At 54.1% G+C, this 13,141-nt stretch overlaps 1 protein-coding gene across 4 annotated transcripts in view; it reads right to left on the bottom strand.

The window, feature by feature from the left end:
• The window catches only part of LOC140734189 (A-kinase anchor protein 17A-like), a 65,386-nt gene extending 63,675 nt beyond the window's left edge, over window positions 1-1,711 (bottom strand). For 3 of the 4 annotated variants that reach the window (XM_073057842.1, XM_073057841.1, XM_073057839.1), the window contains exon 1: window positions 159-275. In XM_073057842.1, coding sequence (XP_072913943.1) covers window positions 159-193 — 35 coding nt within the window. In that variant the 5' untranslated portion in view covers window positions 194-275. Of the gene's footprint in view, window positions 1-158; window positions 276-1,446 lie in introns of those variants that run through there. The other variant, XM_073057840.1, reaches the window with a different exon arrangement.
• Between the last annotated feature and the right edge of the window lie 11,430 nt (window positions 1,712-13,141).

Below are 13,141 nucleotides of genomic sequence, written 5' to 3' on the forward strand. Positions count from 1 at the left end.
CAAAATGATATATTTCATGTCATATAAGTCAACAATAATAAATCTGATTCTGAAACATGGAGGAGTTTGCCCACTCTGTTGCAGAGCCCCACATTCTCGACAAAAACCGCTCTTGCACCTACTGCAGTGTCAGTGCCAAACCTGGATACTTTACTCACTCCTTCAGGTCATCAATGGGAAGAGCCAACAACATGGAATGCCAAACGTAATGCTCTCACAGCTGTGAAGTAACATTTTCCCTCCATTATGTCGATCTACCACGCTCGAGTCGGCAGCTAACAGATGTCACTCTGCCACTCAATAGGGTGACCACGCACGGCGATGAAGGTCTGAGGAAAGCGTTCTGCTGCTCAACACCTGGGGAGAACTGTGTTGCCAAATAGGGCTCAGTCACTCACTAAACCAGCTCGGTTTCCCTAGGCAGCTCCGATGGAGCGTCTCGGCCCAAAACCTCGACTGCTTGTTTATTCTTTTCCCCAGATGCTGCCCGGCCTTCCGAGTTCCTCCAGCATTTTGTGATTTCCAGAATCAGCAGAATTCCTTGTGTTATCTGTTCCCCAGAGACCCGACTCCCCAATGATTTGCCCACATTGTAATTCTGAGCTCACAGTTGCAAGCAAGAAATTCAGAGTCATCTTCTCTTTACCCGTCTACCCATGCCCACTTACCAAGTATAGGTCCCGGGTCAGCAATAGGGAGCAGGAACCCAGCTCATCTATACAGGACCTGGTCAGACCCCACTTGGAGTATTGTGCTCAGTTCTGGTCCCCTCACTACAGGAAGGATGTGGAAACCATAGAAAGGGTGCAGAGGAGATTTACAAGGATGTTGCCTGGATTGGGGAGCATGCCTCATGAGACTAGGTTGAGTGAACTCGGTCTTTTCTCCTTGGAGCAACGGAGGATGAGAGGTGACCTGACAGAGGTGTACAAGATGATGAGAGGCATTGATCGTGTGGATAGTCAGAGGCTTTTTCCCAGGGCTGAAATGGCTAGCACAAGAGGGCACAGTTTTAAGGTGCTTGGAAGCAGGTACAGAGGAGATGTCAGGGGTAAGTTTTTTTATGCAGAGAGTGGCAAGTTAGTGGAATGGGCTGCCAGCAACGGTGGACGAGATGGATAGGATAGGGTCTTTTAAGAGACTCTTGGGCAGGTGCATAGAGCTTAGAAAAATAGAGGGCTATGGGTAACCCTAGGTAATTTCTATAGTAAGGACATGTTCGGCACAGTATTGTGGGCTGAAGGGCCTGTATTGGGCTGTCGGTTTTCTATGTTTCTATCTGTACCGCTTGCCCTCCATGGCGAGTGACTCCACAATAGAACAGTACAACACACAAACAGGCTTTTCAGAACGGTTCCACCATCCAATGCACCAGCCCCCGGACACACTCAACGGGATCGGTGCACCCACACACGGAGTCACGGCACGTACGAGCGGAAAACTTGCCTGAACCCCGCGGGCGCGGCCACGACACCCAGGAGAACTACTGCCCTCGTTTACTTTTGCTCCGAAGCCTCGGGGCCACTCGACATGTCCCCGCTCGCTGCCCGATCTGCAGAAACGCCGCTGCTTGTGTATAAAAGGGGGGGGGAAACACCGAGTCGGTTAAAGGGCAGGCGGCTCCCACTTGCTGCGCCTCACCCGGCCTCTTGTTTACTTGCTCCCTCCCCTCCCTCTCACTCTCTCTCCTCCCCCCCTCCTGCCCTGCGAGTGACTTGGCGGTGCCCTCTGGCACAGTGACACCCTCGCAGCGGAGAGCAGGAAGCGACCGGCCGCTGCGCCCGGACTGAGCAGGCGCGGGGCGGCTCCTCTTCCTGCTCCACCGCGGCCGGGACGGGCATCTACACGCCCACCTACCCCTGCCGGAGCCGGAGCCGGAGCCGGACCCGGAGCCAGCGCTCCTGCAATTATTACGGGACCAAAAAAAAACCCAACTATTTTAATTTGCGAAGCTCTGTAATAAATAAGAAACGCAAACGTGTGTACAGATGAAGTCAATTACACATGGACTCTCAACGTTCTCAAATGTTATAGATTTGATCCACACTTATAATAAGAATCAGGTTTATTATCACGATACATGTCGTGAAATTTAAAACGAGGAAAATCTGCAGATGCTGTATATCCAAGGTAACACACACAAAATGCTGGAGGAACTCAGCAGGCCAGGCAGCATCTGTGGAAAAGATTACAGTCCAGGTTTCGGGCCGAGCCCCGCGCGTGAAATTTGTTACTTTTTGTGGCAGCAGTACTGCGCAAGGAATAAAAATTAAAATAAGTTACAAATAAATTTTGCTATTGTGGAGCAGCGGCTCATAGACGCAGATGCTGGTAACACAGAAAATGCTTCAGGAATTCAGCAGATCAGGCAGAATCTATGGAAAGGAATAAAGAGGCGAGACCCTGCATTAGGACTGGAGGGGAGGAGGCAGGAATAGCGAGGTGGTGTTCATGTGCTAAATCTAACCAACGGTAGCTGCTCTCTTTGGACGTAGAAAGCAGGTGGGAGCCTTTTGGCCACAATGTTTTGCAGAATTAATTAATCTAATTGTGGTGAACTAGATATACCTGTCTGACAGCTCCTGTGGCTCCTCCCCCCTGCTGACTCCTCCTGTGGCTCCTCCCACAGACCCCCTGCTGACAGCTCCTGTGGCTCCTCCCCCCTGCTGACTGCTCCTGTGGCTCCTCCCACAGACCCCTGCTGACTCCTCCCACAGACCCCCTGCTGACTGCTCCTGTGGCTCCTCCCACAGACCCCTGCTGACTCCTCCCACAGACCCCCTGCTGACTGCTCCTGTGGCTCCTCCCACAGACCCCCTGCTGACTGCTCCTGTGGCTCCTCCCACAGACCCCCTGCTGACTGCTCCTGTGGCTCCTCCCACAGACCCCCTGCTGACTGCTCCTGTGGCTCCTCCCACAGACCCCCTGCTGACTGCTCCTGTGGCTCCTCCCACAGACCCCCGCTGACTGCTCCTGTGGCTCCTCCCACAGACCCCTGCTGACTGCTCCTGTGGCTCCTCCCACAGACCCCCCCCCCGCTGACTGCTCCTGTGGCTCCTCCCACAGACCCCCCCCCCGCTGACTGCTCCTGTGGCTCCTCCCACAGACCCCCCCCCTGCTGACTGCTCCTGTGGCTCCTCCCACAGACCCCCCGCTGACTGCTCCTGTGGCTCCTCCCACTGACCTCTGCTGACAGCTCCTGTGGCTCCTCCCACAGACCCCCCGCTGACTGCTCCTGTGGCTCCTCCCACTGACCTCTGCTGACTGCTCCTGTGGCTCCTCCCACAGACCCCCTGCTGACTGCTCCTGTGGCTCCTCCCACAGACCCCCGCTGACTGCTCCTGTGGCTCCTCCCACAGACCCCCTGCTGACTGCTCCTGTGGCTCCTCCCACAGACCCCCCCCCGCTGACTGCTCCTGTGGCTCCTCCCACAGACCCCCCCCCCGCTGACTGCTCCTGTGGCTCCTCCCACAGACCCCCCCCCCTGCTGACTGCTCCTGTGGCTCCTCCCACAGACCCCCCGCTGACTGCTCCTGTGGCTCCTCCCACTGACCTCTGCTGACAGCTCCTGTGGCTCCTCCCACAGACCCCCCGCTGACTGCTCCTGTGGCTCCTCCCACTGACCTCTGCTGACTGCTCCTGTGGCTCCTCCCACAGACCCCCTGCTGACTGCTCCTGTGGCTCCTCCCACTGACCCCCTGCTGACTCCTCCCACAGACCCCCTGCTGACTGCTCCTGTGGCTCCTCCCACAGACCCCTGCTGACTGCTCCTGTGGCTCCTCCCACAGACCCCCTGCTGACTGCTCCTGTGGCTCCTCCCACAGACCCCCTGCTGACTGCTCCTGTGGCTCCTCCCACAGACCCCTGCTGACTGCTCCTGTGGCTCCTCCCACTGACCCCTGCTGACTGCTCCTGTGGCTCCTCCCACTGACCCCCTGCTGACTCCTCCCACAGACCCCCTGCTGACTGCTCCTGTGGCTCCTCCCACTGACCCCTGCTGACTGCTCCTGTGGCTCCTCCCACAGACCCCTGCTGACTGCTCCTGTGGCTCCTCCCACAGACCCCCGCTGACTGCTCCTGTGACTCCTCCCACAGACCCCCCTGCTGACTGCTCCTGTGGCTCCTCCCACAGACCCCTGCTGACTGCTCCTGTGGCTCCTCCCACAGACCCCCCCCCACTGACTGCTCCTGTGGCTCCTCCCACAGACCCCTGCTGACTGCTCCTGTGGCTCCTCCCACAGACCCCCCTGCTGACTGCTCCTGTGGCTCCTCCCACAGACCCCCCTGCTGACTGCTCCTGTGGCTCCTCCCACAGACCCCTGCTGACTGCTCCTGTGGCTCCTCCCACAGACCCCCCCCCACTGACTGCTCCTGTGGCTCCTCCCACTGACCCCTGCTGACTGCTCCTGTGGCCCCTCCCACAGACCCTGCTGACTGCTCCTGTGGCTCCTCCCACAGACCCCCTGCTGACTGCTCCTGTGGCCCCTCCCACAGACCCCCTGCTGACTGCTCCTGTGGCTCCTCCCACAGACCCCCCGCTGACTGCTCCTGTGGCCCCTCCCACAGACCCACTGCTCCTGTGGCTCCTCCCACAGACCCCCTGCTGACTGCTCCTGTGGCTCCTCCCACAGACCCCCGCTGACTGCTCCTGTGACTCCTCCCACAGACCCCCGCTGACTGCTCCTGTGGCTCCTCCCACAGACCCCTGCTGACAGCTCCTGTGACTCCTCCCCCCCTGCTGACTGCTCCTGTGGCTCCTCCCACAGACCCCCTGCTGACTGCTCCTGTGGCTCCTCCCACAGACCCCCGCTGACTGCTCCTGTGGCTCCTCCCACTGACCCCTGCTGACTGCTCCTGTGGCTCCTCCCACAGACCCCCTGCTGACTGCTCCTGTGGCTCCTCCCACAGACCCCCTGCTGACTGCTCCTGTGGCTCCTCCCACAGACCCCCTGCTGACTGCTCCTGTGGCTCCTCCCACAGACCCCCCCTGCTGACTGCTCCTGTGGCTCCTCCCACAGACCCCCTGCTGACTGCTCCTGTGGCTCCTCCCACAGACCCCCTGCTGACAGCTCCTGTGGCTCCTCCCACAGACCCCCTGCTGACTGCTCCTGTGGCTCCTCCCACAGACCCCCTGCTGACAGCTCCTGTGGCTCCTCCCACAGACCCCCTGCTGACAGCTCCTGTGGCTCCTCCCACAGACCCCCTGCTGACTGCTCCTGTGGCTCCTCCCACAGACCCCCTGCTGACTGCTCCTGTGGCCCCTCCCACAGACCCCCTGCTGACTGTTCCTGTGGCTCCTCCCACTGACCCCTGTCTGACTGCTCCTGTGGCTCCTCCCACTGACCCCTGCTGACTGCTCCTGTGGCCCCTCCCACAGACCCCTGCTGACTGCTCCTGTGGCTCCTCCCACAGACCCCTGCTGACTGCTCCTGTGGCTCCTCCCACAGACCCCCGCTGACTGCTCCTGTGGCTCCTCCCACAGACCCCTGCTGACTGCTCCTGTGGCTCCTCCCACAGACCCCCGCTGACAGCTCCTGTGACTCCTCCCCCCCGCTGACTGCTCCTGTGGCTCCTCCCACTGACCCCTGCTGACTGCTCCTGTGGCTCCTCCCACAGACCCCCTGCTGACTGCTCCTGTGGCTCCTCCCACAGACCCCTGCTGACTCCTCCCACAGACCCCTGCTGACTCCTCCCACAGACCCCCGCTGACTGCTCCTGTGGCTCCTCCCACAGACCCCTGCTGACAGCTCCTGTGGCTCCTCCCACAGACCCCCGCTGACAGCTCCTGTGACTCCTCCCCCCCGCTGACTGCTCCTGTGGCTCCTCCCACTGACCCCTGCTGACTGCTCCTGTGGCTCCTCCCACAGACCCCCCTCTGACTGCTCCTGTGGCTCCTCCCACTGACCCCTGCTGACTGCTCCTGTGGCTCCTCCCACAGACCCCCCTCTGACTGCTCCTGTGGCTCCTCCCACAGACCCCCTGCTGACTGCTCCTGTGGCTCCTCCCACAGACCCCCTGCTGACTGCTCCTGTGGCTCCTCCCACTGACCCCTGCTGACTGCTCCTGTGGCTCCTCCCACAGACCCCTGCTGACTGCTCCTGTGGCTCCTCCCACAGACCCCCTGCTGACTGCTCCTGTGGCTCCTCCCACAGACCCCCTGCTGACTGCTCCTGTGGCTCCTCCCACAGACCCCCCTGCTGACTGCTCCTGTGGCTCCTCCCACAGACCCCTGCTGACTGCTCCTGTGGCTCCTCCCACAGACCCCTGCTGACTGCTCCTGTGGCTCCTCCCACTGACCCCTGCTGACTGCTCCTGTGGCTCCTCCCACAGACCCCCTGCTGACTGCTCCTGTGGCCCCTCCCACAGACCCCTGCTGACTGCTCCTGTGGCTCCTCCCACAGACCCCCTGCTGACTGCTCCTGTGGCTCCTCCCCCCCACTGACTGCTCCTGTGGCCCCTCCCACAGACCCCCGCTGACTGCTCCTGTGGCTCCTCCCACAGACCCCTGCTGACTGCTCCTGTGGCTCCTCCCACAGACCCCCTACTCCTGTGGCTCCTCCCACAGACCCCTGCTGACTGCTCCTGTGGCCCCTCCCACAGACCCCTGCTGACTGCTCCTGTGGCCCCTCCCACAGACCCCTGCTGACTGCTCCTGTGGCTCCTCCCACAGACCCCTGCTGACTGCTCCTGTGGCTCCTCCCACAGACCCCTGCTGACTGCTCCTGTGGCCCCTCCCACAGACCCCTGCTGACTGCTCCTGTGGCTCCTCCCACAGACCCCCTGCTGACTGCTCCTGTGGCTCCTCCCACAGACCCCCTGCTGACTGCTCCTGTGGCCCCTCCCACAGACCCCTGCTGACTGCTCCTGTGGCTCCTCCCACAGACCCCTGCTGACAGCTCCTGTGGCTCCTCCCACAGACCCCTGCTGACTGCTCCTGTGGCTCCTCCCACAGACCCCCTGCTGACTGCTCCTGTGGCTCCTCCCACAGACCCCCTGCTGACTGCTCCTGTGGCTCCTCCCACAGACCCCCTGCTGACTGCTCCTGTGGCTCCTCCCACAGACCCCTGCTGACTGCTCCTGTGGCTCCTCCCACAGACCCCCTGCTGACTGCTCCTGTGGCTCCTCCCACAGACCCCCTGCTGACTGCTCCTGTGGCTCCTCCCACAGACCCCCTGCTGACTGCTCCTGTGGCTCCTCCCACAGACCCCCTGCTGACTGCTCCTGTGGCTCCTCCCACAGACCCCTGTATAAAGGCGACTGTGGTCTGCTGCTCTCCCTCATTTTCCCCAGGATGTTGTGCTGTTTATTCTTCCAGTCAATAAAAGCCGATATCTCGCTTCCTAAGTCTCAGCGTGAGTTATTGATGGTGCATCACTAATGACACCTAATCCTGGCTGTTCTGCAAGTAATCCTGCATTCTCTGCGTATTGAAACCTACCCAAAACTGATAGACCAGGAAAGAGTGGATGTAGAGAGGATGACTCTACTGGTAGGAGAGTTTAGGATGCAAGGGCACTGCCTCAGAGTAAAGGAACACCCTTTAAAACAGTGAAAAGGAAGAATTCCTGCACCCAGAGGGTGGTGAATCTGTGGAATTCATTGCCACAGGCAGCTGTAGAGGCCGGGTCATTGGGTGTATTTAAAGCAGAGGCTCTTGATTGGTAGGGGGGCTGAGGGTTATAGGGAGAAGGCAGGCAAATGGGGTCAGCTATGATTGAACGGCAGAGCAGACCCAAAGGGCAAAATGAGCTAATTCTGCTCCTTTAGCTTATGGTCTTGCATTGATGGGCCTGAGGGCCTCTTATACACCTCTGTGGTTTGTGCCTCCACCAGCACCACAGGCTGCACACCCACCTCTCCGTGTAAAAGAGTTTTGTGAACAACTTGTTGGACAGGTATATGTTCAAGAAAGTTCTGGAGAGATACGGGCTAGTCACAGACTGGCTTAGATGGGAATGTTGATCAGCATGAACCGGATGGGCTGAAGGCTGATCAATGCTGTATGACTCTGCCACTCTATGACACACAACAGTAGAGCACACGAACAGGCCCTTCGGCCCACAATGTCTGTGCTGAGCACGATGCCGAAGTAAACTAAATCTCTTCTGCCTGCACGTGATCCCCATCTGTCCGTTCCCTGCGCGTTCACGTGTCTGCCCGGCAGCCTCTTCAACATCGTACCTGCTTCCACCTCTGCCCTGGCAGCAAGCACCTCCCAGTTTTTGTGTGGAAAATCGGCCCCACACATCTGTAAACCCTCCCCTCTCACCTTAAATACAGTACTTGCCCCTTTAGTACTGGGCATGTCTACCCAGGGAGAAAATATTCTGGCTCACCGTACCCACATTTCTCGTCATTTTTAAATCATCTATCAGTTCTCCCCTCAGTTTCCCTTCAAACCGCTTTCAAGTTCATTGTTGTTGTTGTTCAGTCGTTAAGTCCAGTCTGACTCTTCGTGATCTCATGGACCATAGGGTCCATAGGGTTTTCACTGCCAGGTCTTTCTTCCGCACAGATACTGCTGCTGCTCCGACTGGGACCTGGCTGGGTTTGAACTCACGACCATCTGCCTTGGAAGTCCAGTGCTGATGCCACTACACGACCAGCCATTTATTGTCACTCAACTGCACACATGTAGACAGTGATATGAAACAACGTTCCTCTGAGCCTAAGGTGCTAAACACGGTACATATATCACACACAGCGCAGAAAATAATATTAAGAGATCATTTTAAAATTTTGTACATGTGGAACCATAGAACATTACAGCACAGCAACAGGCCCTTCGGCCCCTCTTGGCTGTACTGAACCATTTTTCTGCCTAGTCCCACAGACCTGCACCCGGCCCATATCCCTCCATACCCCTCTCATCCATGTACCTGTCCAAGTTTTTCTTAAATGTTAAAAGTGAGCCCGCATTCACCACTTCATCTGGCAGCTCATTCCACACTCATAAATTGCATATATGACATATACTTAACTGTATAATGTGGCTGGCGCTGTCATAAATAATGTGTACTGAGTAGTAACAGGGTGTTCAGAAGTCTCACGGCCTGGGGCAAGAAGTTGCCACCCAGCCCTACAGTCCTTGTTAATGTTCTTTATACAGCACCTGGTTCCTTCTTGCTTCCAGTTCTGTGAGATCTTAAGATGGTCGATGAGGCCAATGTGGGTCTCAGAAAGTCTATCACAGGGGAAATTGGAGAAAGAGACACCCAGGACTGCAGAGGCTGGAACCGAAACCAGCAAACGATCTGCTGGAAGAACTCCGCAGATCAGCATTCTGCCTTCGTCCCCCTTCCTTTGCAGTCCTGTTGCAGTCGACTATTTATTCCTCCCCAAAGAAGCTGCCCGACCTGTTGAGTTGCTCTAGCATTTTAGACCATAAGAGTTAGGAGCGGAATTAAGCCATTCAGCCCATCAAGTCTGCTCTACCATTCCATCATGGCTGACCCCAGATCCCACTCAACCCCCCCATACACCTGTCTTTTTGCCATATCCTTTGATGACCTGACCGACTAGGAAACTATCAAGTTTGGCCTTAAGTATGCCCACAGACTTGGCCTCCACCACAGTCTGTGGTAGAGCATTCCACAGATTCATGACTCTCTATCTATAAAAATTCCTCCTTACCTCTGTTCTAAAAGGTCTCCCCTCAATGTTGAGGCTGTGCCCTCTAGTTCTAGATACCATGGGAAATAGCATTTCACATCCACCTTATCTAGTTCTTTCAACATTCAGTAGGTTTCAGTGAGATCCCTTGCATTCTTCTAAATTCCAGTGAGTACAGACCCAAAGCTGCCAAACGCTCCTCATATGTTAACCCCTTCATTCCTGGAATCATCCTCATGAGCCTCCTCATGTCTCTTTCCAATGACAACACATCCTTTCTGAAATATCTATTGACAATACTCCAAGTGCAGCTTGATTAGTGTCTTATAACGCCTCAGTATTATCTCCTTGCTTTTATATTCTACTCTCCTTGAAATAAATGCCAACATTGCATTTGCCTTCTTTACCACAGACTCAACCTGTAAATTAACCTTCTGGGATCTTGCACGAGGACTCCTAAGTCCCTTTGCACCTCTGATGTTTGAATCTTCTCTCCATTTAGATAATAGTCTACACTATTGTTCCTTTTACCAAATACATTATCATACATTTCCCAACACTGTGTTCCATCGGCCACTTTTTTGCCCATTCTTCCAGTTTGTCTAAGTCCTGCTGCAATTGCATTGCTTCCTCAGCACCACCTACCCCTGCACCTATCTTCATATCATCCACAAACTTTGCCACAAAGCCATCAATTCCATTATCTAAGTCATTGACAAACAATGTGAAAAATAGCAATTCCAATACTGACCCCTGAGGAACACCACTAGTCACATGCAGCCAACCAGAAAAGGCCCCCTTTATTCCCACTCACTGCCTCCTGCCTATCAACCATTCCTGTACCCATGCCAGTACCTTTCCTGTAATGCCATAGGATTTTATCTTGTTAAGCAGCCTCATGTGTGGCACCTTATCAAATGCCTTCTGAAAATCCATGTAAGTAATATCCACTGCCTCTCCTTTGTCCACCCTGCTTGTTACTTCCTCAAAGAACCCCAACAGATTTGTCAGGCAAGATTTCCCTTGACAGAAACCATGCTGACTTTGACTTATTTTATCATTAGTCTCCAAGTACCCGGAAACCTCATCCTTAATAATGGACTCCAACACTTTCCCAAACACTAAGATTAGGCTAACTGACCTAAAATTTCCTTTCTTTTGCCTTCCTCCCTTCTTAAAGAGTGGAATGACATTTGGAATCTTCCAGTCCTTCAGGACCATGCCAGAATCAAGTGATTCTTGAAAGATAATGAACAATGCACCTGTTATCTCTTCAGCAATCTCTCTCAGGACTCTGGGATGTAGTCCATCTGGTCCAGGTGATTTATCCACCTTAAGACCTTTCAGTTTGCCTAGCACTTTTCCCTTTGTAATAGCAATGGCTCTCTCTCCTGCTCCCTAACACTCACAGACCACTGGCACACTGCTAGTGTCTTCCACAGTGAAGACAGATGCAAAGTACCCATTAAGTTCATCTGTCCCCCATTACTACCTCACCAGCATCATTTTCCAGTAGTCCAATATCAGCTCTCTTTTACTCTTTATATAAATGAAAAAAAACTTTTAGTATCCTGCTTTTTATTATCGACTAGTTTTCCCTCATTTTTCATCTTTTCCCTTCTTATGGCTTTTTAGTTGCCTTTTGGATTTTAAAATCTTCCCAATTATTCAACTTTCCACTCACTTTTGCTACCTTACATGCCCTATTCTTGGCTTTTATGCAGTCCTTAATTTCCCTTCTCAGCCACAGTTGCCCACCACTGCCATTTGAGAACATCTTCCTCTGTGGGACGTATCTCTCCTACGCTTTGTGAACTATTCCCTGAAACTTCAACCATCTCTGCTCTGCCGTCTCCCCACCGGTATCCTCCTCCAACACCAGCTGGGCAAGCTCCTCCCTCACGCCTCTATAAGTCCCCTTTAATCCATTACGATACTGATACACGTGACTTATGCTTCTCCCTCTCAAATTGCAGTATGAATTCAACGAATTCCCTCTCTTGCAATCCAGCACCAACCTGATTTTCCCAATCCCCTTGCTTATTCGTTCTCCATTACGATTGTGTCATAACCCTTATTACATGTATTTTCCAGCTCCCTTTGCAATCTCAACCCCATATCTTTACTATTATTTGGAGGCCTATCTATGATACCCATAATGTTTTTTTTTACTCTTGCAGTTTTTTAAGATTCAACATTCTCTGACCCTAAGTCACCTCTTTCTAAAGATCTAATTCCATCTCTTACCAACAGAACCACACCATTGCCTACGCCTGTCCTTCTGAGACAAAGTATATCCCTTGATGTTAAGTTCCCAACTTTGACCTTCTTTCAGCCACGACTCAATGATGCCCACAACGTCACACCAACGAATCTCTAATTGTGCCATGAGTTCATCCATCTAATTCCGAATGCTACGCACATTTAAATACAGCACCTTTGGTCCTGCATTCTTCGCCCTTTTGAATTCTGCCTCTGGGGTACAATTTAACTCCTTGCTCTGTCTACATTTGTATCCAATCATTCCCTTGTCCTTCCTTACATTCGTATCACACCCATTATCTACTTGTAAACCTGTTGACTCATCTTTAGCTCTATCATACTGGTTCCCATCCTCCTACCATATTAGTTTAAACCATGCACAATGGCTCTAGTAAACCTGCCCACAAGAAAATTGGTCCCCCTTGGATTCAAGTGCAACTCGTCACATTTATACTGGTCCCACCTGCCCCGGAAGAGGTCCCAATTATCCAGAAATCTGAATCCCACCTTTACTACCCTTAAGGTCCTGCTTCTCAGCTTCCATCCTAACTCCCTGTATTCTTTTTTTGGGACCTGCTTCCTTTTTCTACCTATGTCGTTGATACCAATCTGTAATACGACTTCTGGCTGCTCACTCTCCCTTTTCAGGATATTGTGGATGCGTTCAGAAATATCACAGACCCTGGCACCTGGGAGGCAAACTACCATCTGTGTTTCCATTTTGTGTCTATCGCCTATCTGTCCCCCTAACTATAGAGTCCTCTATGACTGCTACCATCCTCTTCAGTTTCCTGCTACAGGGCCAGACTCAATGCCAGAGGCACAGCCACTGTTGCTTCCCCCGGTAGGTAACCCCCCCCCAACAACAATCAAAATGGAGTAATTATTGTTGAGAGGGATGGCCACAGGGGTGTTCTCCGCTAGCTGATGTTCTCCCTTCCTTCCCTGACAGTCACTCATTTATCTGTCTCCTGTAGCCTTGGGGTGACTACCTCCCTGTAGCTCCTGTCTATCACTGCTTCACTTTCCCTAACGATCTGAAGGTCATCGAGCTGCAGCTCCAGTTCTTTAACATGGTCTCTAAGAAGCTGCATCTCGATGCACCTGCTGCAGATGTGGCCATTGGGGAGGCTGGGAGTCTCCTGGAAATCCCACATCTGACACCCAGAGCAGAACACTGTCTCTGTAGACATACCCCTGATTCCCTCCAGAGTTAATTCAGAATAAGAAATCAGAAATGAACTTACCTACTTACCTTGCCTCCACC

The sequence above is a fragment of the Hemitrygon akajei genome, chromosome 10, assembly GCF_048418815.1.
Source record: "Hemitrygon akajei chromosome 10, sHemAka1.3, whole genome shotgun sequence".
In the NCBI taxonomy this organism is placed as follows: Eukaryota; Metazoa; Chordata; class Chondrichthyes; order Myliobatiformes; family Dasyatidae; genus Hemitrygon; species Hemitrygon akajei.